Source organism: Schistocerca nitens, chromosome 1 (genome assembly GCF_023898315.1).
Source record: "Schistocerca nitens isolate TAMUIC-IGC-003100 chromosome 1, iqSchNite1.1, whole genome shotgun sequence".
In the NCBI taxonomy this organism is placed as follows: Eukaryota; Metazoa; Arthropoda; class Insecta; order Orthoptera; family Acrididae; genus Schistocerca; species Schistocerca nitens.
The window spans coordinates 694,664,796-694,692,461 of NC_064614.1; the positions used below are offsets into that span (position 1 = coordinate 694,664,796).

General features: G+C 37.6%; 1 protein-coding gene across 2 annotated transcripts in view; it reads left to right on the forward strand.

The window, feature by feature from the left end:
- LOC126259512 (protein SERAC1) overlaps positions 1 to 9,258 on the forward strand; it is a 151,979-nt gene extending 142,721 nt beyond the window's left edge. For both annotated transcript variants that reach the window (XM_049956368.1, XM_049956377.1), the window contains exon 10: positions 8,939 to 9,258. In XM_049956368.1, coding sequence (XP_049812325.1) covers positions 8,939 to 8,990 — 52 coding nt within the window. In that variant the 3' untranslated portion in view covers positions 8,991 to 9,258. The remainder of the gene's footprint in view (positions 1 to 8,938) is intronic.
- Positions 9,259 to 27,666: the final 18,408 nt, after the last annotated feature.

Genomic DNA, 27,666 nt, shown 5'->3' on the forward strand with positions numbered 1-27,666 from the left:
CTATTAAAATTCTCTGTTTCTTCACAAGTTTTGAAAGCTTTGTGAGGTATAAGATATACAAAAGAAAAACTTCTTACTTATCTTCATTTTCTCTTGCTGTTGGCTCCAGTTCTTGCATCGAGGTGTGCATTCTTGTGGCTGAGATTTGATATATAATGTTGTGGGTTCCTGATGACTAAATAAATGATGAAGATAATTTTAACCGTATGTACAGAGTACTAACAAATTAGTTGCTTTTTACACATTTTTATCCTGAAATATAATACACCGTTACAAAATCACACAAAATTCTTTTAGTTAAACAGCTGAGATAATGTTAACCTATACAAGAGTTGATAGTATAAATGATATTGGCTATTTATACAAAAAAAGGTAATGTTGGAAAAGGGTGTCCCATTTCAGAGTCAAGTGTGCTAACCACTGCGCTACCTCATTTGGTGCTAAAATTATACATGGGCACTGAATATATAACTATGCTTTTATAAGAATAGGACAGGTGGTCAGCCATGACTATGGTGACGAAACTATCTCAGTATTTGCCTGAAATAATTTAGGAAAACCTAAATCGGTATGGTCCAACAGAGAAAACTCCCGAATATGAAGTCAGTATCTTAACTGCACTGCATCATTCAGCTGAGTCCTGTTGTATCGTATTCTTTGATTTACAAACAATTTGCTCCAGATAATTTATAAAACATAGTTTTGTACTTCACTTCTGCACACACTAAGGACACTTTCCGGTTAATCTCCTGCACTGCTCCAGTCTGTTTGGAAAATTGACTCCAGGCCTGTAAACATGCATCTATGGCCCAAGCCATAGATGAAATGTTGAGCTCAGAAGAAGATAAGACATTGCTAACACGCACTGTAGATCTTGGCACATGTTTTTCTTGTAAAAGCATTAAATTGTGATTGTGTATTGTAACATGACAGTGTGTTATAGTTATCCCCTTTCATCACTGACCATTGCTGTGAGTCCACTAAGTGATCTTTAATCGTCTAATACGTTTAACTTATGAAGAATGTTTTATAGATGCCTTTTTATATAGATGTAATAGTTTTTATCTCCTTGGTCAGTTTATAATAAAATTTTATTCTCTGTCAGGAAACACTGTTTTGAGTTTTTTGTTTGTTTTTCATGGTAAATGCAAGTCCAAATTAGCTCTTGTTCCATGATAATGTTTAGAACTATTAGTGAAATATTTACAATCTGTGAAATGATAGATTGATACTCGCTGTAAAGATGACATTGTAAGTTGCAGACAGACAAAACAGACAGTTACACATTGAGTTTTTGGCCAAAGCCACCTTTAGAAAGAAAAATGCACACACATTCACACAAGTAAGTCATGCACACACATGACTACGCTTCTCTGGCTCCACTGGCCAGAACACAACTGCATCGTGTTGAATGGAAGCAGTAATCCAGAGTGGGATGGGGAATCGTGGTGGATAGCAGGTGGGGTAGCAGAGAAGTCAGCACTGCCTGGCAGAGCATGCAGTACAAAGCTGCCCTGTACAGAGTCAGAAGTCTAGGGGTGAATGGGATCGGAATAGGGAAGGAGCTGTGAAAGGGGAAAAACCAATGGGGTGAGGAGTGTCGCACAATGATGGTGACAGGATGTGAATCGGGAGGTGGTGGTAGGGCACAGGGGGGCGAAATCTGTTTAGTGGTGGAAGTGGGGCAGTAAATTACCATATGCTGAGGCTGGCATGATTTTGGGAACAGAGAATGTGTTGCAAAGATAACTCCCATCTGCGCAGTTCTAAAAACCTGGTGGTGGAGGGAAGTATCCAGAAGGCCACATTGTGAGGCAGCCACTGAAACCAAGCATGTTATGTTTACTTACATGTTGTGCCACAGGATGGTCCGCTTTGGTCTTGGCCAAAGTTTGGCAGTGTCCATTCATCTGGTAGGACAGATGGTTGGTAGACACATCAACATAAAAAGCTGTGCCATTCTTGTATTAGAATTGGTATATGACATGATTGCTTTCACAAGTGGCCTAACCTCTGATGGGATAGAATAAGCCTGTGACAGGACTGGAATGGGAAGTGCTGGGTGCTTGACTGACCAGGTCTTGCACTTGGGTCTTCTACTGGGATATGATCTCTGACAAATGATGTGGTTCAGTTGTTCCAGATTGAAGTGGTATTTGGTGGCAAAGAGAGTGCTCCTCAGCTGGTTCTTGGGGGTGGAGGGAAGAAATGGGGTATGTGGGGATATACCATGGGAAATCTGTTTGCAGATTATGTCTGGGTATAGTGCCTGTCTTTGAAGGACTTTGTGAGACTTTCAGCATACTGGGAAAGAGAATTCTTGTTACTGCAGATATGCCATCCCCAGATGGCCAGGATTTTAGATGTGTAAGGGATGTTAGGTGTAGAAATTCAGATACCTTGGGTGGTTTTAATGTGGACAGAACTCCAAATCACAAAGATATCACAATAAACTGAACCACACCAGGGGTTTGGTGTTTTAGGAGGCTAGTAAGGTTTTCCCTAGATAACCCATAAACAGGTTGGCATAAAAGGGTCCCATGCCTGTGCCACAGATTTGTTTGTATACCTTCCCTTCAAAGGAGTAGTAGTTGTGGGTTCAGATAAAGTTAGTAAGATTTATGAGGAATGAGGTAGTTGGTCTGGAGTCTGAAGGATGTTGGAAGAGGTAGTGTTCAATAGTGGGAAAACCATGTGCATGAGGGATGTTGGTGTATATGGAAGTGGCATCAACAGTGATGAATAATGATCTAGGAGGTAAAGGGGTGGAATGCTGGAGAGTCAGTGAAGGAAATGGTTGGCATTGTTGACGTGAGAGACCAGTATTCAGCAATAAGTTGAAGGTATTGGACAATGAGCCAAAATTCTTTCAGTGGAAGCACAATAACAAGCTACAATGGGGCATGCAGGATTTGTCGAGAGTTTCAAGATCAACAACAACACTTCCACAAGATGCAAAGATTGTGAGATGATTCAGCTTACTTTACAATCAGTACTGAGTTTTTGAAAAAACTGGAATCAAAAAGAATATCAATAAAAAATCTTTAGTGGAGAAATCTCGCTCTCTGTGTTGGCATGCAGACGACATTGCTTCCATTATATACTGTCCTTTAGCATAGTCTTCTGGGGCAACGCAGCCAAGATGGAACAAATATTTATTATACAAAAGTGTGAGGTAAAAAAAAAAGAAAAAGAAAAAAAACTGTGTAAAAATGTTAACCGAAATCCTCGCAGACGTCTCTCTTGGATCTAGAATTTTTATAATCACATACTTATATATTCACTTTCTAATGACATTTATGGTAAGTAATAAGAATGAATTTAAGATGAACTCTGAAATTCACCACAATAATAGAAGTAAAACTAATTTCTACATAGACATTACCCTGTCTGAAGAAAGGAATTTTATAATGTAGTGCAAAAACCTTCAACAAGTAGCTTGCAGACATTAGGCAGAAAAACGAGAATCTCTAAATACTTAAAACTTAGGTGCAACAGTATCTTCCACAATTTGTCAGAAAGTTGAAATCAGATATGTGATTTCTAGTTAAAACTGCTGTTCACATTAAATTTGCTGTCATCTTTGGCATTACACAGTATGAAAAGAAAATAGGTACGTGGTAATCTGCACAAGATACAGCAACTTTTTGGGATGACCCAAATTTTACAAAAAGTTTTATATACCTCTGCGTATATGTTCATAAATGTGTGTTGTTGACATTTTTGAGAACAAAGTGTAAATACATTAAAAATCAATATGGTTTGACATGTATAAATCAGTATTCTCCCAGATGCGTTTCAAATGAATAAAAGGTGAAAGTACAACATCCGTAGCACCAATAGAGTAAAACTACATGCCGTGTCGATAACCTCATAAGAACTAAACTGAGGTGCTGCAGCACCCTTGTGACTTGCCGTGTAGATGTTAGGTGGCACGATCATATTAATTTGCGATATATTGAAATATTTTTAAATTAGACCCACAAATTTTTTTATACACAATTTTTTTTTTAAAAAAAAGCAACATATAATACTATAGGAAGCACAATGGTAAATCTTTACACCTGATTCTTGCACAGATATATGGTGTATTTCACCAATATAAATTACATGTATGGACAAATGTAATGGTAACAAACATTTGTAATCCTCCTAGACTATCATTAAGTGCTATAAGGCGCCCAATACACCACAATAGCTGATGACCTTACACGATGATTTTTTTATTTATATCCTACACATAGCATTCACTAATCCACCCAAGCCCAGTCATACAAAAAAACTATTGTACGCACCTTAAAACAATAAATCAAGAAACCATGGGAAGGGGGTGGGAGGATGGGTGGATGGAGGGGAGGGGAAAGGGGGACATGGGAGAGGGGAAAGTGGGAGGGGAAAGGAGGCAATGAGGGAGGGGGGGGGGCAGGACGGGGATGGAATTCTAGGAAATGTGTAGGGAAATGTATAGGGAATGGGGCAGAAAGAGGAGGGGGGAGGGAAAAAGGGGGAGTGGGGTGGTACATAGTTAAAAGTTATTTGTCATGGCAAGAATAAAAACATTTGCTTTCACATTGAATTTGCGGTATGTTTGCAAAGATCAACAGTTAAAATATGGTGCTGGAAAGGAAATAATAATGTACTAATGCCACCAACAGCTAGTATGACAGCAACAACCACTTGACTCCCAGCAGGAGAAACCATCCCACCATCAACAACCAGCACAGCAGCAGAAATCAATCCACCACCATCACCCAGTACAACAGCAACAACCACTCGACTCCCAGATAGAAAAATCAAACAATCATTGCACTTATAGCATTTTTTAGTGCCAGTGAGCCTAAGGCAAATACAAAGGTAAGAAACGTTTTTATTCATGATTGTACTGGTTCCCAAACTTTTCCAACAAAAACTGTAAATAAGGAAAAAGAGAATAGGAAGTGTAAAAATCGTATAAAGAAAGCTATTCTTGAAACCTTAGGCAAAAAACACCACTTTTTTAATCCACTTGAACATAAATGGCATGGTTACAATCCATCAAAATGAAAGAATGAATACAATTGATGAACTACAAATTTCACTCGCAGAATGTAAAAATATTAAAATTGTTCGTTTAAACGAGCATTAGCTTACTGAAGATAGTATAATAATTTTAAATAAGTTAAAAAAATTCAATGTAGTCTCAAGTTTTTGTAGAACAAATAGTATTCATGGGGGCTTGTACATACTTGTAAATAACTCTGTACAGTATAAAGTAAAATATGATTTCAATTTTCTAAATGAAGAAGGAGTATTTGAAAGCTGCTCAATTGAATTAGAAAAACAAAATATTATTATTGTTTCTATATATAGAATCCCAGGTGTAGAGATAACAAAATTATTTTTACCAAAATTAAAAAATCTTTTACAGAAAGTCATCAATGAGAAAAAGAAAAAGGTATTAATAGCAGCTGATTTCAATATAAATTTATTAAATCAAACAAATGACTCAATAAAGTTTATGGACTTCATCCAAAAATTTGGTTTCAAGGTAAATTTCATGGAAATCACAAGAGAAAACGAAAATACAGGAAGCTGTATTGATAAAATTTTAACGAATTATAAATTTGATGATGCAAATAAGTTATGTGTGGAATTAGGACTCTCAGACCACTCTGCTTTGTTCATTGAAATAGAAAATGCAAATGAACCAAGCACTAAAAATGCTTATAGCGAAAGGCATTTTACTGCTGAAAATTTAAAACAGTTCTGCTCTAAATTAGAAGAGCTGGAGTGGCAAGTTGAAGATGATACTCCAATCTCTGTACAATTTAACAGGTTTCTAGAAAGTTTCTTACATGTATTTAATGAAAATTTCCACTTAGAGTATTGCACACAAAGGTTTCAAATAAGCTAAATTGGGTCACCACTGGAATAAAAATATCCAGTTGGAAGAAAAGACAACTACACAAGGAGTTGAAATACAACAAAGACCCTGTTTTCATAAATTATGTCAAACGGTATAAAGGCTTATTTAAAAGGGTAGTGAAAGCTGCAAAAGAAATGGTACATAATAAATACATCTTGACTCATGAAAACAAATCAAAGGCAGTCTGGTCTGTCGTAAAATCAGAACTGGGTATGAGAACAAACAGCAAAGTTATCTCCAAAATTCAGGTGGGAAATAAAACTACAACAAATCCTGCTCTGATTTCAGAATCTTTTAACATTTTTTTTATAAATTATCAAAATCAGTTGCCGATGTAGATGGTTATACCAAAAAAGTACAATTATGTCAGAAGGCGGAAGAATGGTTTAACAAATCTTAAAAAATTTCAGCCAAAGATGTAGAGAACACTATATTACAGCTCAAAAACAAAAATTCTGCAGGGTGGGATGGCATACCTACTAAAGTAATTAAGTCAGCTGCCAGGATAATAGTTCATCCCCTATGCTCAATAATCAATAAATCACTCGAAGAAGGCCACTTTCCAGATGCCCTGAAGAATGCAGAGGTAAAACCTTTGTTCAAAAAAGGTTTAAGAGAAGCTATGGGGAACTACCGCCCAATCTCTATTCTCCCAGTTTTCTCAAAAATATTTGTAAAAGTGGTAGTAATGCAATTCAAAAAATTATAGAAAAATCAAACATACTGTCAGATAATCAGAATGGCTTTCAGAAAGGCAAAAACACAATAGAAGCCATAAATTAGTTTGTGAAAAAAATTTGTTCTGCCTTAGACAAGTCTAGCAAAGTTGCAGGATTGCTCTGTGACCTCTCAAAAGCATTTGATTGTGTAAACCATCAATTGCTCCTGTATAAAATCGAAAAATACGGAATTGGAGGTCGTGTTTTAGAGTGGTTCAGGTCATACCTCACAAAGAGAAAACAAAGAGTAGTTGTATCATCAAGCAAGGGAAATTTCTTCTCTGAACAGACGATTATTTCACAAGGCATTCCACAAGGCTCAATTGTGGGTCCAATTTTATTCTTACTTTACATAAATGACTTGCCACTAAACACAAATTCACACTCAGTTTCATTTGCTCATGATATGTCTGCCCTCATAGAAAGCAATCACTCAGAATAAATTCCGTCAACTGTCACAAATCTACTAGACAGTTTAGAAAACTAATTCCAACTAAATCGGTAAAAATTGAATATTGGAAAAACACATTTACTGCAGTTTAAAACTAAAAACTCTAACATAAATGAAATTCATATTACGTGCAGAAACCAGGAACTGGAAGATTCAGATTGTGTTAAATTTTTAGGAATACATTTGGACCAAAATTTATCCTGGTCTTCACTTAGCAAATAAGTTAAACAGCCTGACCTTTGCTATGAAGATTTTGTCATATTCAACTAGGATGGAGATAAGAAAAGTTGTTTATCACAGCTATTTTGAAGCTGTTATAGGGTATGGCATTATCTTTTGGGGTAATACAAGCAAAATCATTAGAATATTAAAATTTTAAAAATCAATTGTTAGAAATATGTGTTACAGAAGACCACAGAATCTTGTCGCCCACTGTTAAGAAATCTAAAAATATTAAGTGCCCCCTGTTTGTACATCTATGAGCTGATTATTTTTCTATACAGTAACCCTACGTTATTCACAGACAACAATTTTAAGCATCAAAACAGCACTAGGAACAAGACAAACTTCATGCTTCCTACTCATAGGTCAAAGTTACATGCACAAACCCCAGAATATATGGGCATGAACATCTGGAACATGCTAAAAAAGAAACAAATAAACAGCATGGAGCTAGGGCAACTGAAACCAAAGGTGCACAAGTTATTAGTGGAGAAATGTTATTACTCCGTAGAAGAATTTATGAATAATGATTTGCAAGTCTGAGCAATGTTTTTCCATGCATGCAATTTATATTTGTGGAATGTGCCACGTCTCTATATACATGAATCAGCATAAGGATATACCTATGTGTTTCCTATAGTACATAACATGTTTTTTTAAAATTGTGTATAAGAAATATCATGGGTCTAATTTCAAAATATGTCAATACAGCACTGATTAATAAGATAGTGGCACCTGACGTCTACACGACAAGTCACAAGGGTGCTGCGGCGTCTCAGTTTAGTCCATGTGAGTTTTTCAACATGGTGTATAGTTTTTACTCAATTGGTGCTGTGTACATTGTACTTTCAGCTTTTATTCATTTGGCAACCCATTTGGGAACATTCTGTTTTATAAATGACAAACCATGTGGAGTTTTCTTTAATGTATTTACACTTCATTCTCAAAATGTCAACGACATCATATGTGTGTGAACGTATACGAGAAGGTATGTAAAAGTTTTTGTAAAATTTGGGTCATCCCAAAAAGTGGTTGTATCTCTTGCAGATTACTGAGTACCTATTTTCTTTTCATACACTGTAATGACAATATGAGGATGACAGCACGATGCTGCCGAAACTAGTAATTGGAATAAAAGTCTTAAAATCAAGTGATCAGGGATCAAGACCCCCCCCCCCCCCCCCAACACACACACACAAAACAAAGTAGCTGTCTTTCTGCTCACTAAGTAACATAGAAGTAATTTTCATACTAATGTGGACAGACTGGCATGACTTTACAGAAGTAGCACACAGTGCCTGCTTCAGTGAAGTAGGTTTTGTCTCCCTCCTCATTCCTGAAGGGTCTGCATTATTATGGAATTTATGGCACACAGTGTGAAAGTGAGTGAATGAAAGAGTATCCTTTTACAAATATGTCATTTCCCTAATAAATGGACATTCTTCATGATGACATCAAGTATAAGTACAATAATGTTTGCAGTTGTGCAGAACGATTAATACTGTCTTTGACCTGCCAGAAGATTTTTTTATTAAAGATGTTTTTATTAAATATTAATTTTTTATTTAAGATGTTTTATTAAAGATGCTTTATTAAATACTAAATACTAATAAATACTAATACAATCTTTAATAATTGCAGGCACTGTTTTCTCTACAAGCAGCTCATAAATTTGATCAACAGGACAGTGTGATGATGAAAAGTTAACATGTCCAACAGAAGTCAGAAGCCCTATATCTGTTTTGCAGCAAACACTTCAAAGATATCAGGCTCCATAAGTATTTTTACTGCATATGATGATGAAGTGTAAATACTATTTGGATGAAATACATGTTGCAATAACATTGTTAGCTGAAAACAACCGTTTGTGTTCGCATATTTATAAGAAATCATCTACTCGTGAAAGGTTGTCTGCTGAAAAATGTACAGATCTTCAATAAACACCATGAACTGCTGTAAAAGGTTCATTTAATACTAAATGTACTATTGTGTTTAGAATAAACTTTCATACTCATAGTTAGTTACATTCCATTGTGGATATAGTAGCATTAATTCTCATAACAAAGCAGATGCAAAAGTTGTGGCATGGCTCCCCACATTTTTCAGTTTTGTTGATACTTCTGGGAGATTTCAGAGTGAAGCTGTTACATATGGTTGGCCAAGGTAAGAAGAAAAAGAAAGATGCTTGTCTGTCCATCAGTATCTCTTATCTTCAGTTTCTGCCAAAATATTAAATAATATGTTCAGCATAAAATATATAGATAACAGCCGAAAATTTATTTATTTAGGAATGCCTCAGCCTACAAAGGTAAAGCGATAATGAAAACAGTTGGTCATGTAGAGTTCAGGTATGATTTCAATATCTAATTCAGAATTTAATTGTTAGTAATGGTTGTTTAAATGTACTGATTTAATAACGGTTTCTTTATTTCTCCAATTCGTGCAGTAATAAAATGAAGCAAATACAATAATTATTCACATTTACAAATATAAACTTTGATTCATTTCTCAATAAGGTTGAAACTTTGCTAAACAGGCTTCATCTAGGCCCAAAATAAGGGCACTTGAACATTTGGTTTCTTGAAACCACCGCAAGGAACGAACTAATACTTGACGTAACAACCACTTCCAATTTAAAACAAACAATAACAGCTCCAACAATAATCACAATAAATAAAACTCCTACTCTGAATCAAATACAAGGTAAGCACTCTTGAGGAATATGTTTCGTGGGTAGTCTCACAAAATGGACAATAAGCACAAATTTGTTTTTCCCATGTTCCTATGTCAATAAATGGCAAAGTGACAGAATTTTATAAAACTGAGAAATGTGAAGGGAACTTTTAATTGTATCCTTGTACCTGCATAAGCCAGGAGTAAAGAAAGACTGGCTTAAAAAGCATTTTTCACTCGCTCATCAGCTGCAATTTCTGTTTACAAGTCAAACTTTACATGAGCACCGATTGGCAGAAATTAGGCAGGCCCCTGCCCTAAACAATATACTTGTAGATAATAAGATATATTATAGTCAGTGGCCAAAAATACAACAGAGAAAAAATGTTACAACTGCAAGTAATGCAAACTGAAATTGGTGCCATTGAACAAAGCCAGAATTGTCTTTAAACAGTAACAAAATCAAAGTTCAGCTTTGGAAGAGCAGGATAAGTTATATACAGATATCACTATAGTGTAGACTTCAATTGTGAGATATTACCTGCCAATCCAGGTAATCTATTTCCCCCATGTATACTATGACCTGTGGAGTTGCGGCCATTGCAAGTGGAAATACCTCCTACACCACTCTTCGACTAATTTCCATACTGCTGCAGTGGCGAGGTATTAGGGTGTAGTGCATAAGTTCTTAAACAATTGCCCATGTTTCATGATGAAACACTGCCAAGATCTGGATGTTTTTCAGTTTCTTGTTAAACGATTAATTTTTTCCATGTTTTGTTATCAGTAAGTCAAGGAGGAAAAAATAACAACAGTCTTTTAGTTTTTCATAGCAGCATTTTCTCCTCAGAATATTTTTCCTTATTTATGAATCATCCTATGTAAAAATCTAAATACAAATTTTAATGAGCATCAAGCAAAAATGGTAATTTTATCAGGCCACATATTGCTTGGACAAAACTATTACTGTGATGCCAACAAAAATTTCTATAGCATATGAGTTGCAGTTTTGAAATTTGATTTAGATTTCAGAATATTAGCAAAATAATCTCAAGTAATATGTTTGACAGTTATCTTACGAAACACACAATTTACAGAAAAGGTAAACCCTGGGCAGAAATTAATATCTAATGTAAAATTTATGTCAGGATCAGGAAATAAACCTGAAAAAGTATACCGCAGGCAAAAATTAATATCTAAGGAAAATTCTATGTCAGGGATAGGAAATAAACATACAGTACTTGAGTGTCTTAAAATTGTGAAAGTGATCACTGTTATCAGACTTCTCAGGTTTTCAGCCGGATGATTGTGCCTGAATGGCACAGCTGACAACATATGAAGACTTAAATCAACATCAGTGCCAGAAAAAGATGAGAAGTTACAACAAAGTGCTAACTATTCCTAAGAAAAGATACACAGCAAATTTAGAAAACTATAGAGCAGCCTTTATGATACCAGAATTTGCCGAAATTATAAAAAATTGTACAACAGGTCAATAAAATTCTTGGACCGAAGCATAATTCTCACTAAAGTCTCATATCCAGAAAAAATAAATCTAACACTTGTGTCATTTACAGCTCTTGATGCTTCATAAGCATTATTAACAAAAAGTTAGTTTGTACGCTTTTTAGGTTTTTTCTTTTTGAATCACAGTATCCAGATGGAAAGCTTTAAATGTATGGCATTAAGAGCACTGTTCTAAATTAGTTCATATCAACCCTGGGAAATAGGAAGCAAACTCAGGTGAATAAATCATGAGCTATGTGGCTACACAAGAACATATGTTGTGGAGATGGCTAACTAAAGAGTGTGTTCTATTGCCACGACACTTAGAAAATGTAACAGATCTACTAATGAAATTGCCGACAATAAGCTTGTCCATCCTCTTTTAGAATACTGCTGTGCATTGTGGGATCCTTACCAGATAGGATTGAAGAGTACATTGAAAAAGTTCAAAGAAAGGCAGCATGTTTTTGTATTATCACAAAATAGGGGAGAGAGTGTCACCGAAATGATGCAGGATTTGGAGTGGACATCATTAAAACAAAGGTGTTTTTCATTGCAGCTAATGAAAATATTTTGATGATGCCAGCCAACAAATGGAGAAACCATCACCATAATAAAATAAGAGAAATCAGAGAGGTATTTTTTTTTTCCGTGCACTGTACAAGATTGGAATAATAGAGAATTATTGTGAAGGTGTTTTGATGAACCCTCTGCCCGACACTTAAATGTAATTTGCAGAGTATCCATATACATGTAGATGAAATAAGTCTACAGATCATCTGGACTGTATTGCATGTCATCAATAAACAACTGGAAACAGTGTACCTAAACTTTTGGTGAAAGGATGACAATAGTTTCAACAGAACAACAACTTCATTAAAAACCACTTTTCTAGCATTTAGCATAAAAACAGTTTCAAACAGTACATATGTACATCCAAAACAAAGTCATCAGTGAAGGAGATTTGTTGCAGTTTAACTTAACTTCACATAAAATAAGCTGCCGCAGTATGTGAATTATCTGTTTTGCTCCACAGTATTCTCTCCTGTGGGGCAGTTAATAAAGAAGCCCCCAGGCTAAATATTAGTCACTACCTTAAAAGAGAACATTAGTGACTTTGAAGCATCGTAGATGGTGTAGAACTGGAACCAGGGGGGAATGTGAGCCTCCATCACTGTTGTAAATCATGGCAGTGAAGTGGTGTGTATGTGCTATGCGGTTGTATGGAATTCAGTTAGATTGTTTGATGTGGAGACTCTCCAATATATCTACAAGGAGTAATGTACCACTTGCAACCATGTAACATGGCATAAAAATAATGGTCATAAAAAAAAAAATCAACGAGTATCATGCCTTGTCAATGACAACTGGTTTCAGTCTAGATGGAAACTGCTGATGTCAATGAATGCAGTTATAATTGCATTATCATTTTTAAAAAAATTTCAATGACATCGGTCACTCTGTAATAATTTTCCACCCAATTTTGTTTATCTCCAGCTCTTTTACACTTTTAGGTTTTTTGTTTTTTGTACAGAAATGTTTGGTCCGTAAGTTGGTTAACATGCTACAGCGCATTTCAATAGTCAAATGTCTGCTGGTGCGCTTGTAAACTACAGTCTTTTTCTCGGAAAAACACAACTCGTTGGTTGCTACTGTTTGTGATTACGAAGTTTCCTGGAAGTTTTAGTGCAATATATAGTAATCTGTTTTTCTAGAATGATGAAAACAAAAAGTGTTTTTGAGGAATATAAATTCAGAGAGAATCAACACCAGAAAACTGTAGAAAATGAAGGCCAAAATCAGTGCAACAGCAGCATGTAAACGCTGCCAAGTGCCACGAGAAAGAAGATAACAGCTGATATGTGTACGGAAGTAGATGAAAGCTGTGGAAGTACAAATATTACAGTACATCTATGATTACTGCAGTGTGTTCTAAGTGAAATAGTGGCCTGCAAATTTTGTGGTGGTGAAGTCAGCTTTTGGGTGAAGATGCAAGTGCTAGTGGGTTTAGTATGTAAATCAAAGAAACTGCGGCAGTGTCTGCAGCAGTCAAAAACTATTTTTAACGCCACCAAACTGTTTTAACAGTGATTTATATGATACTAATGTGAGGTTAGTGTATGGTCTTCAGTGCATAAGGAAGGGTTTTACAGGTGGTAAAGTGCTTTGTGTCGTAATGAATTTGTCACCCTACAAATTGTCACATGTACACTAACTGCATATTGGATGCTATTACTACAGTAGCAGAATATTCAATGAAATCTGCAGCTAAAGAAGTAGCAGAAATTAATGACAACAGAAATGACATTCCTGTTGCCTTTGATGGAAGCTGGCAGAAGAGAGGGCACACTTCAAAAATTAGCTATTCTACAGCAATAAGTACTGACACAGGTAAAGTTGCTGACTCTCAGATAAATACTAAATATATGGATGCTCAGTAATAAGCACAGATTGAAACAGGATGGCTCTTCACAAAACTAACAGTGTGAAAAACTAAGAAGACCCAAGTGGAGGAATGGAAGTTTTTGCTGCTGTAGCTGTCTTCAGTAGATCTGAGCCTGAGAAAGGTATATGATAAACTGAATACCTAGGCAATGGAGACTGCAAAGCATTCAATGCTGTCTACCAGAGTAAACCTTATGATATTCCTGTAATAAAATTTTAATATGTGGGGCATGTTAAAAAGAGAATGGGCACCTGCCTTCACACACTCAAGAGCAAACACAGTGGAGCAGAGCATTTTGGTGTCATGTCTATGAAGTACAAATTGACAGATAAAATTATCAACAAGCTGCAGGAATATTATGGTAATGCCATCAGAGAGAATTCTGAAGCAATGAAAAATATAGTGTAGGTCACTTTCTACCACATATAGCCACTGATGAGAAGCCAACGGTTTTCTTTGTCTGCCACCCCCCGATACATGGTGCAAGTTTAGGGAGGCACAGGCAGCTGGCAACCTCAACACATTCACGCACAAGCACTCTATACCTGAATCAATTACAGATCAAATCAAACCAATCTACAGGGACCTTGCCCACCCTGATCAACTAAGGAAGTGCTTGCACCGCAAGACTCAAAACGTATATGAGGCCTTGAACAATATCGTAGTGCCCAACATTCCTAAAAATCTGTTTGTTGGTTATAGAACTTTACAAATAGGAGTGTCAGATAATGTAATAACATGGAACAATGTAATCATTGCCAGACTAAAAGTTGTACAACAGTTAGGTTTATCACGTGGACAGAATACTGTAACTATTCTAAGAAAACTTGATGGCTTGCGTATTGCCAAGTCAAATGCCTAAAGAGTAAAGATGTAGGAAAAGAAAATTGGCAAATGAACCCAAAGATAATGAGGACCCTGATAGTGGTGGAGGATATTTCTAACCACTTCTCAGGAACAGATCTGTAGATGTTTCCTACGATATACATGTTATAAAGCTTTACGTCCCATTTTCTGAAAACCATAAATTCTGAAAAATCTGTCCTGATTTCTCAGAAACTATGAGAGACTTCAATGAAATTTTCACAGTTTGTAAACACCACTGTATTGCAGCTGTGGATCCTCTGTCATGTTGACTGCACCAGTAATTATGCTGTAATAAGAATATTTATTACTTTTTTCCCAAAAGAACTGGAATGCATGGAAATTAAATTCATAACTATACTCTGAATAACAATATCACAGCCATTTATCGTCAGTAAGTTGCACAAAGACCATTTAATGTACAATGAAAATTTTAGACAAATCTGTTCAGTAGTTTCTGATAAAACGGGGCATTAATTTGCTTAATATAACAATCATCAGCATAGGGCCTACTGTCTCACATTCATGCAATGGGCATTTGGAGTTTGGTACCTCACACAAGATCATAGCTCATATCAGCACCCAAAGCTGCACCTCTTAAATGGACTGAAAACACAGAAACTCGATGGTAGGTGACAGGAGATATGTAGTGTGATCTGATGAGTCTGCAATTTTGTCTCTTTACAGACAGTACTTGGTGAGAAGTGCAGGCAAACATTCCCATGACTTATTTAACCTAAAGTGTGTACGAAGATATACCATTAACTGGGCACACTCGTTCAGGTATCATGAATCTGAACCAGAGTGTTTACTGCAACATTCTCAGTGACAAAATTTGTCCTTTCTTCTACATATTCATTATGAATATGCTGTGAAACACTAATGTCTTCCGGCATGACAACAGCTGTGTTTACAGGGCTGCAGCACCCTATCACATCTTGACTAGTCCACTAAATCACATACACTTAAATCCATAGAAAATTCAGTGATTATTTGGTACAGTGAGTGAAACATAGAAATCAGCATCACCACAACTGATAGCTCTATGGGATCTAATCATTAATGGAATAAAACGCTTCAGCTGGCTATGGCATGTCTGCAGAAACTCAACAAATTTAGGCTATTATCATGGCTAAAGGCAGTGTTATGTGGTATTAGTGTGATATCTCCTGGGGTTGACTTAACTTTTTGTCCACTGTGGTCACTAATTTGGTGTAATGTGCTACCTCAAACTGGCATCAAATTGGCAGAATGAGTCTAAGAGGCCTGGAGAATACTGTGGTTAGTTTCCAAGGTGTTTCACAGTAATAGAAGGCATAGCAGAAAAGTGTTGATCCCAAGAAGAGAGGTGTGCAGTTAGATCACGCAGAGTTATTACTTATGGCATCCATACTTATGACAAATACCACAGTAGTTTCTGTATTATGTAATGTCTGTATGTCTAAGAGCACAAGTTATCTTGGATTCAGAATACGCAGCTACCAATACCTATTGATAGTTCAGGAATCACTGACAGGCACAGTGGTCACCATGAAACTTCCCCCACCCTCTCTCTCTCTCTCTCTCTCTCTCTCTCTCTCTCTCTCTCTCTCTCTCTCACACACACACACACACACACACACACACACACACACACACACACACACAGAACAGCACAGAGAAAGAGAGAGAGTGAGAGTGAGTTCCTCTTCAGCACAGGTGAAATGTAAAAATTCCAATGTAGCATTTAGCAATATGCAAAAGTCACGTACCTTCCTCAAACACTATTTGAGCTTTCTAGATGCCAACAGGAGACCATAAGCCGCGTTTGACTGGGCCGAGAGAAATGTGTATGTCTACCACACAATCGAATTTCAACAACTATCATACAATGTGTCTACTTTGTTAACCAAAATACCACTTAGCATATAGTTTCCAACTGGCCACAGTGATCAATAAGAACTCAGTCAATAGCATTCCTATGTTAATCCTGAAGCAGATGAATGAGTTCCAGTCTTTAACTCAACTGGAACTCTATGACTGCATGAACTTATGAGTGACTGTACACAATTCTTTAGATGTTGTACAGGTTTTGGACTATCAGAAAGCTTGACACTTTCTGAAAGCTGATGCATGTAAGTTCTGAATGTTGAATTGTTATTCACAAAGAAACTGTTCCTGGTCCTTGAGAGATGTTGAAGGACGTTTAAAGACCTTTAATTACTTTTCCAATGCAGATCACATGAGCTCACTCATATTCAAATACAGCAATGTGGAGACCAGGAAGACAGAAGTGACAAATATGCTCAATGAATACAATGAGGTAAATTATCAAAAATCCAAGTAAGTGACCCACCAATGGATTTATACGAGGTTCACACTGAAAATGTGAATGATTTTTCTTTTTTTAACCTAAAAGTGGATTTCAGTTTGAGCCAGTGGATTGGTTGCTTGCATTTGGGGGTTCTCATCTTATCATGGCACATTCTTCAAACGATACTTTGAATTTAGATATGAATGAAATTTTCTTAAGGGTAAAAGATGGTCTGGTACACAGCAACAGCAATTACAGAGGAATCTCTGAACAACTGAAAACTATACCTACTGCATCACTGAGGATGTTCAATGTGTCCTTGGGACTCAATATGTGGCTACATAAAATCTTGCATAGGAGGCTTTAAGTCACATGAAATAGTAGTATGTGGATACCACACTGTTGTACCCAAAGAAAATTAGAGTTTTGTTAGAAACTGCATAACAGGTTTAATTTTAGCATGTCAAACTGATACTCAACCACTTAAATAGCAATACAATGGTACTGTAGAATGAAATACAGTGTCAAAGTGGTAGTCATTTGCCTATATCTCTCCAACAGTGCTTATTTAATAAAAGTGATTGGAGCAAGGAGTGTGAGCGAAACAATCATGTGCGCCACTTTAGCTGCTAGCAGGCGTATAACTATCATCATAATTGCCAAAAATGCAAGTAAGTACACTATAATGTGTGTCCCTAATATCAGCATAGGAACCAGTGTGGGATCTTGTTCTACAGTCATTCTGCATCCACATTACAGCCTCATGTGGTTTCTATCTCTTTTTAAAAGTTAAGCATTTCTAAATCGTCTTCAACTTATAATGTCTTACGGCTTGTGTCAATTTGTAGTTTTTTAAAACCGTAAGTCTTCACCCAGTTAGGGTATCCAAAACATTAAATAATATTTATTTTTTTAACAAGGAGATCCATTATTGATTATTCTCACTTCCATAATTTTTGTCCTTTCACCATGTCAGCCAACATAATTAACCCAAAGATCCATTCAGTGTAATACATCACACATAATGCCTTACTGTATTGATGTTTCTGATATCATCATACAACTGACACAGACTTGAGATGATTTAATAGTACTTCCAATTTCACATCCAAAAGGTATGCCTCTGCCCTCAGTCTGTCAATATCCATTTTCTTATGTTCTGTAACATCCAAATTTTATGTCTGCAGTTGGTTGTCTATAATTTTCTTTTGATGGTCATAATTTTATAGGGTAATTATTTGAACACAGTACATCATAAAAAGTACTAACCAATATGTACAAAACATCATCAAACTTATTTTCTATTTGATATGTTTTCAAGGCTTCATCTGATACAGTTAAATTTTCAGCAAACACTCACGAATATCACTTTATCTTTAAGAGGTGACACTTTTGGAAGGCAGTCCAACCAATAATTATAGATGAAAAAGTAAATCCCCAACAGTTTATACTGACACTCTGGGTGACTCATTCCATCCTAAGGCATTAATGTTTCATTCATACCAAGTAGATGTGATGATAATTTGCATCACATGGCACTCCAATAAGGTAAAAGACAACAACAGTAGCTGTGCACAATCACATGATCAACTGCAATGGGTGTCACTGTAACATCATGCCCTTCCCAAGTAGTATTGAGCAGATGATACATGTGATGCCAAAGCCATGAATGTGGGTAAAATAAAATACATGCTCCATTGTGAATTTCGCTGTTGAGATCTTCAGTCCGAAAACCAGTTTGATGCAGCTTTCCACACTTGAATATCTTGTGTATGTATCTTCATCTCTGCATAACTAATGCAACCTACATCCACTTGAACCTATTTACTGTATCCAAGCAGTAATCTCTCTTTACTATTTTTATTACCCATCCCCTCTTTCACTACCAAAGTAACAATTCCTTGATGCCTCAGAATATCTCCTATAAACACATCCTTTGATCCTCAGGATGTCACCTGACAACATATACTTTTTTTTAAATCATGGTCTGTCATAATGCTCTCTTCTCTGCGAATCAGTTCAGTTCCTACTTATTATTTAGATGACCTGCCCTTCTAATATTTCCACTCTGATCAGCACCACAGTCTGTATTTGTGGAAAGCTAACATTTTTTGCCTGGTGACTGAGGTATGATAATTTATTCCATTTCTTGCCTCCATAACCTCAGTGTGCACAATATCACAAAACAAGATAGGCACTTTAATTAATGTTCCTGATTTTTGACAGGACAGTTGTTCCATTTTGACTGTCACGTACGCTATGGCACTTTATAACCACTTGAAAAAGTCCACCAGGCTGAAATTCATCTGCATCTGCATCTACATCTACATCTAAATACATACATTATAAGTCACAACACGATGTATGGCACAGGGTACCTTGTCCCACTGCTACTTTCCTGTCCCACTTGCAAATGAAGCAAGAGAAAAATGACTCCCTATATACTTTAGTACGAGCTCTGATTTTTGTGATCTTATCTTCATAGTCCTTATACTAAATGTATGTTGGTGGCTGTAAAATTGTTTTGCAGTTTGTCACTATGCTGCTTATGAATTTCTTCAATATCTTTTCTTAATCTGAGATGGTGGGGATGCCATACACTCAAGCAGTAGTCAAGAATGGGCCTCGCAAGCATTCCGTATGCAGTCTACTGTATGAATGAGCTACTTCTTCCTAGAATTGTCCCAATACACCAAAGCTGACTGTTCACTTTCCCTACAACCAACCTTACATGTTCGTTCCATCTCATGCCACTTTGCAACATTACACCTACATATTAATCAGTGGTTTTTGTACGCATTATTGGAAGAACAGAGACCTCAGTGCACAATTTTTAAAGTTAAAAATGAAAGCAGTCTTGATCACATCAAAACATTTACTACATTGGAGACCGGTTCCAATCTATTTGCAGACCATCTTCAGATTATTCTCTGAAATGTAAGTACATTTACAGACTTAGATTGATAACAAGATTTACAAGTTAAAATCTACATACTAAAAAAATAATTAAACGGAAATATAACCATTGATGGCAGTCAGAGGTGGTGAATGGTGTAGGTGCCACCTGTTGAAAGACGAACATTAACAGCTGGATAGTGTGGAAAGGCTACGGGTTAAGTAGGAGAGGCTCCACACACTGTGTTCCACATGCCATCAGCAGTAACCAATGAAACATTCAGTAGGTAATTACAATAGAAAAGCAATGTACGTAAAAAGTAGTAGCATAAAATAAATAACAAACTGTTAAATTTTAATGCAAATGGCAATGAAGTTAACTGCTAGAAGAAGCAGTTTATCAGAATACATTACGTTAAATTACAGGTACTGAACCAATAGCAGCCAGTTCAGAGAACGAAGACTGTCCCCTCTATGAGCCATTCATGAAATTGGTGTTGGTACATCAAGTATAGCCACAGAAAAGATAAGTTAAGGAGATGCCTATCTTGCCAAGTAAATGGCATGCAGGGTATCGACATGAACCATCTGAGGCAACCAGACAATATGAGTAGACATAACATTAATGTGTCAGACAGATGCCACTAGTAACCATGACAACAAATAAAATATGATAAATTGCCAACAGGAATGTTGTGTCAAGATTTGCAGTCACAACCAGTAACCGTAGTTGGGCCCCATGTAGATACGAAGGTTGAAGATAGTTGCTGAGTGGTACTGGTCACACAATAACTACTAAAACTTAATATACGTGGATATAAAATACAATTTTATTTTTGTAGACAAAAATGGCATGGTACATCAACACAATCTCTTTCACAGTTACCTGTATGATCTTAAGCAGCCAGAGGTAAAATCACAATAGCTTAGCTGCAGAAACCTCAAGGTCAGCAGACAAATAATATTAAAAAAAAAAAAAAAAAAAAAAAATCCTAATAGTAATGCTACTTAATGTAGTACCATTGTATGACTCAATTTGAGATGTATATGTAAAATACTAAGAGATAATAAAAGTATTAGTAAAATTGCAAAAGATAAATATATGAGGTCTGTTTAAAAAATTCTGGAACATTCATTATTTCATACCAATAATGTTGGCATCTCTGCACATGCCTGTGTGTAATGTGTAACTGCCAGAAACTCCATTGCTGTATGTCTGTTAGTTATTGTTCAGTGCTTTATTGAGTAGAGTGTTGTGACGGACAGTTTGCGAATTTCGAGATGGCAGAGTTAGAGGAGCAACACATCTGCATTAAATTTTGTGTGAAACTCAAGGGAACCTTCTCACAGACACATCAAATGACACAGGAAGCTTACAGTGATGAGTGCTTAAGCCATACTCAGTGTTGAAAATGGTTCACACAGTTTAAAAATGGCCAAACAGAAGTTAAAGATGATTCTCGTTCAGGATGCTCTTTGATGCCTACCGACAAAACTCAAGTCAGGAACATCAACAAAATTGTGCATGACAATTGAAGACTCACTGTCCAAGAGATTGCAGAAAAATGTAACATTTCAGTTGTATCATGTCATAAAACCCTGACACAGCATCTTGAAATGCATTATGTTGCCACCAAGTTCATGCCGCAGTTCATGATTAAAGACCAAAAAGACCTTCACCTTGCAATATCTGAAGAGCTTTTAGATTGTGTAAATCAGAATGAGATGTTCCTTAAGAGAATCATAACTGGTGATGAGGTGTGGGTCTATGGTTATGATGTTGAGACCAAGAGTCAATCTTGAAAATTGGTCAGGAAAGGTTCTCCAGGACCAAATAAAGAGCTTGTCAGGTCAGGTCAGGTCAGGTCAGGTCAAATGCCAAAGGCACACTGATAGTTTTCTTTGACTCTGAAGGATTAGTTGCTCATGAATTTGTACCACAGGGATAAACTGTTAATATGTGGTACTATTGGGGTGTGTTGTGACACCCATGAGATAATGAGAGAAGGAAATGGCCTGAAACATAGCATGACAATTGATGGCTTTGCATCACGATGATGAACCCGCATATTCATCCTTGTTGGTGCATGACTATTGCACAAAAAACCAAATCATTTTGTTTCCTCATCCTCTGTACTCTCCAGACCAGGACCCTGCAGACTTTTCTTTTATTTCCAAAGTTGAAAGCCATGTAAAAAGAATGAAGATTTGCAATGACAGACAAGATAAAACAAAATCCACAGATGGCACTTGATGTAATTCAGGAAGAGGCATAAAAAGATTGCTTTTGGAAGTGGAAACAGCATTGCGAGCAGTGTATCAATCATGGAGGAGATTATTTAATTGGATGATAAAACATCTACTCATCAAGCGGTGGCGGATCACACACATAAAAGACTGTTGTGATTGGTACGCTTTCGGAACCAGTGGCTTCTTCTTCAGGCAGAAGGGTTGAAGGGGGAAGGAAGAAGGGTGAAGGAAAAGGATTGGAGAGATGTAGGAAAAGGGGTAGGTTTTGGAACAGTTACCCAGAAGCACAGGTCAGAGGAGACTTACCGTTGGGATAGAACAAAAGACTGATGGTTGCATCGGATGAGATTTGAAAACCTGAGAGCTTAAAGGTGGAAGGAAGGGTAATATGCAAGACAGACATTACTACTGAAACATCATGCATGAGTTAATAAGCATGAGAAGCTAAGTGCATTGTACTTAACAGAGGTGGGCAGTGAAACATAGACAGGAAAGACAGTGAAAGATGTAGAAAACTAAAACGGAGTGAAGCAAAGAGTAGTTACAGTGAAGAAAACCTGAGACAGAAGAAATTAATGTAAATAAAGGCCAGGTGGGTGGCAACAACCAAGGACATGTTGTAGCGCTAGTTCCAACCTGTGGAGTTTGGGAAACTGGTGTCTGGGGGAAGAATCCAGATGGCGCGTGCGGTGAAACAGGTGCTGAGGTCACAAATGTCATGCTGTAGAGCATGCTCTGCAACAGGATATTGCAAGTTGCCAGTATATACACTCTGCTTATGACCATTCATCCTAATTGATAATTTGGTGGTAGTCGTGCCGGTGTAGAAGGCTGAATAGTGTTTACATAACAGCTGGTATATGATATGTGTCTCGTTTCCCACGTGGCTCTCCCTTTGATAGTATATGCTTTGCCAGTTACAGGGCTATTATAGGTGGTGGTAGGAGGGTGCATGGGGGCAAGTCTTGCAATGAGATGGTCACAAGGGTAGGGAGATGGGTGCAGAAGGAGCATAGGGTCTGAGAAGAATATTGCGGAGATGGGGAGCGCCACGGAAAGCTATTCTATGTGTGGTGGGCAAAATTTCAGACAGAATGGATCTCATTTCAGGGCATTGTTTTAGGAAGTCATGGCCCTGTCGAAGTAGCTGATTAACGCATTCCAGACCAGGATAATACTGAGTCACCAATGGTGTGCCCCAAAGCTGTTTTGTGGAGGGATCAGCTGTACCAGGATTGGATGTGATGGCCCGGGAAATCTGCTTTCTAACTAGGCTGGTGGGATAATCACGTGCGGCGAAGGCTAAGGAAAGAATGGTGGTGCGTTGCTGTAAAGAGCCTGCATCCGAACAAATACGTTTGTCTCAGGTGTCAGGGCTGTATGGGAGGGAATGTCTGACATGGAAAGGATCGCAACTGTCAAAATGTAAACACTGTTGTTTGCTGGTAGGTTTAATGTGCATGGAAGTGTGTACCTGGCCTTTGGTGAGGACAAGATCAACATCAAGGGAAGTGGCATGGGATTCAGAATAGGACCATGTCAAATTCAATTGAGAGAAGGTATTCAGAGATTCCAGGAATTTTAGCAGGTCAGCCTCACCATGAGTCCATATGGTAAAGATGTCATCAATTTATCTAACCCAAACCAGGGGCAGAAGAGTTATGGATCCCAGGAAGGGGCCTTCCACACGACCCATGAAAAGGTTGGCATAGGACGGAGCCATCCTGGTTCCCACGGCCATACCCATGATCTGTTTGTTTGTCTGCCCCTCAAAGGTGAAGTAGTTGTTGAGGAGAGTATTTCAAAGAAGACCATGCATAAGACGTGAAAGGGAAGCATTAAAAAAGTTTCTGGAATTTTTTGAACAGACCTCGTATAACTTTAAACACTTAAAGGAAGACATCAGTCATTAAAACAGGAAATGAAACAGCAGGCAAATTTTACAAGTGCTTGATGAGAGCAAAAAAGTATATTTCTCTTAAGTGTAACTCTCATTCAATAAATGCCAGCAGATAAAGAATGTAAAAAGTGATCCTGATGATAATACTACTTAATAGAACCCCATTGAATGAATAAGTTACAAAAATGATGATAGAAGCATTAATAAAAATGACAGAATATGAATACATAACATTAAACATTTTTTTAAGGGAGCACCAGTCATTAAAACAGAGAACAAATGAGCAGGTAAATTTACAACAAATATGTCCAACTGGTCATTCGATAAAGACAGCAGCTTATTTTTGCTATGTGCATAAATTTCTCTCTCTCTTCTAGAGTATTTAATAAGAGTAGTTTAGAGGCATTATGGAGCGTCTTTAAATCATTGTGAATGGAGGCTTCCTTCAGAATGATTACTTTGGATTCTCTGTAAAACTGAATTGGGGTTTCATCCAGTTCTTGTGACTTACTTATTTCAACTCTTTCAGTTGATTTTCACTGAAAAGGATATTTATTTCTATATCCTCCATATGGGAGTTTGTGTGGCAACCAGTTGATATTACACCTGTACGATCCTCAAGTGTTAATGATTTCTTAAACACAAAATTTAAATCTGCAGCTTTCCACTTGCTGTCTTCCATTGTCACATCAGACTGGTCAGCTAATGGCTGAATGGAAGCCTACAACCTGCGTAGCACTCTTATGTAAGAAAGTAAATTTAAGAATTATCAAAAGGTTCTTTCACTAATGTATGATGCTGGAAACTGACGTATTGCTTCACGCATCTTTCAGCTCTTCTACAAGATTAGCCCTCTGACACATATCAAGTGTGTTCTTGAAATTTAGCCATAATACAAAACATAAATTGTGATGCCACAGAAAGGTAAGAACTTTAACATACAAGAAAGAACACAATTAATCTCACATGGAAGTTAGTATTTCTTAGCTACTGAGAAGTTAACAGCAGTATGTGAACTGTCTCAAAAAATTAGAAAGAATCAGTCTCTAAGGCTGACAGTCACGGAAAGCCATATTAATCAAGGAGCGGTAAACCAATGGAAACACAGGTCCTGTGGAAGATGACACATGAACTCTTTGACATTGGGCTTGTGTATATCAGCTGATAGCTACTAGCAATTTTGTCACTACAGCAGTCCCCTCAGGGAAAGGGGGCATTGTCCAAATAGTGCACTGGAAAATGGACCCAATATCCTGATCTTGTGGTATGATTGCTCATGCTGGCTGGTGATGTAGCTGGTTTTGACGGTGGTGCTGGTGTTGACATCTGTGCTGGTCAAGGCATTGTAGTAAATGGATGACACGGTACAGCTGTAGGTTCTTCTTGGAATATGTATGCAGACTTCACTCAGTCCAGCGAGATGGTACAGGGGTTGTTGTTGCTGTTGTTGTTGACAAAGACATCAATGATTCTTTTGACTTTGCCAATTGCACAGTGAGAGCCTGTGTATGGAGGTGTCATGGCTGGTATCACTTTCTTTGCACATAATGATGTGTGCATGAACAGCTTGAAATGCACTTGGGAGGGTAAGTGCCATACCTCAATGTTTGATGAGATTGGACTTGAATGATTCACTCCAGGAGGTGAGAAATGAAATCTGCATGGTTGATGTCATCTGCGTGGTCTGCCTGTGGATCAATAAATTCACCTGGTAGTCACGGTGCTTCTCCATAATCTACTCAGAAGGTGAAGATTCCAGGTCCAGTTTGTACATGCTTCACAGACTGAGCAAGAGAAATGGTAATGCTGTTGTCCAGTTTGAATTATGACACATGAGCATGGCCTTCAGAGAACAGGACCAGCATGCTATCATCTCGTTATTGGTCAGTTGGTAGCTCGTGATTTTATGGCATATAATGCTACAGAATTTGTTCAGGTCCGCAAACAGCTTGGATTCAAATTGATGTCCACAGTATGCCATGACATGCAAAGGGCAGCTGAAACACTTGTGGATATTAAGGCAGAAGCTAAAGCCTCTGCTGAAATGTTACCGACCAGCACCACTTCTGGCCGTCTGGTGAAGTGGTGGAGCATTGCCAATATGTAGTGCTGGCCACAGGCTGAAGACAAAGGGCGTGCTGTATCTATATAGAAGAGCGTGAAGTGAGCAGTCTCGTGTCCAGGAAGTCACGTATCGGTGCTTCCACATGGTGGTGAACTCTGCTGCATTGACACCTGATGCACATTGATGTCCATTCCTGGCAGTGGCAGTCTTTATGGGTGCCCGAGCACACATAATGGCTGGAGACTAAGCCAGTTAAGCATGCATAATGGTTGGTATCTAGGGGAGTTGTTGGTTGGGCTCCATGGTGGCAAGCTCCCAAACACACATATTTGAAATGCATAAGGCAGAAAAGAACGGAGTTTACCATTGGATGTGTCACAATACAGCTTGATGTCAGCTCCAGGAACATTGACTAAGTGGAGATCTAATGCTGAAGGTGAATCCTTAAGAAGACTGCGTAGTTCTTGGTAGGACTGTCGTGCTTCAGCAAGTTGAATGAAGTAAAGCAACTGTATAACACAGAGTCTATAAAACTTTGCCATGTTAGCGCTGCATTATGAAGGCCAAACATCATGAAACGACTCTCAAATAGGCCAAACAAGTGATTATGGCCATCTTTGGTAAGTCTCACTCGGCTAAGGGGATCTGAATGTATGCCTTGGCACAGTTTAGGATGCTAAACGAGGTTGCATCACTTATGCATAGTTATAATCTCAAAACAAGGAACAGGGTAACCATCTGGTATGGTTCTGACATTGAGGGTTAGATAACCTCTACACAGCCTCCATGCACCACACTTCTTGCATAAAAAATTAAGTGACGATGAACAAGGATTACTTGATAGTTGCATAACACCTTCATGCAGTTCTATTAAATACTGCTTTTAGTATAGCCAGGTGGTCTGGAGCCAGAGGTCTAGGTTGACAGGATATGGTGGGCCATTGGTAGTTTTAATGTAATGCACCGTGTTGTGACATACCTCTTTCAGTGCTCCAATGGTAACATCAAGGCTGGGATCTTCTGCAGCACACACTTCTTGTGGCTTGCACAGGCTTGGCCATGTATGCAATTGTGTTCCTTTGAAACTTTGAAGTTGATAAGCTGGTGACACCATCTACAAGCGTGCGTCTGGCATGTCTGGCAACCACTGAGAGTGTGGCAGAAAATATGCCCCTATTATGGGTTCTGCACATTAGCAATTATAAAATCCCATGCTAGGTTACATCACAGCCCAAGGTCAGGCTTGATACATAGTGTGCCGTATGGCAATAATGTTGAATTATTAGCTGTATCCAGGTAGAAAGCAGTTGGTGGTCACTCGCTGTGTGCAAAGAAACACGTATAGATCTGATCCAGTGTCCACTAGGTATTTTTCCCCTGACTTACGGTCACAGACAAATAAGCTCTGTGACGAAGTCCACCAATCGGTCCAACTGCCACTAGGTTTTGGGTGAGCAAATGGCATTGTACAGTTATG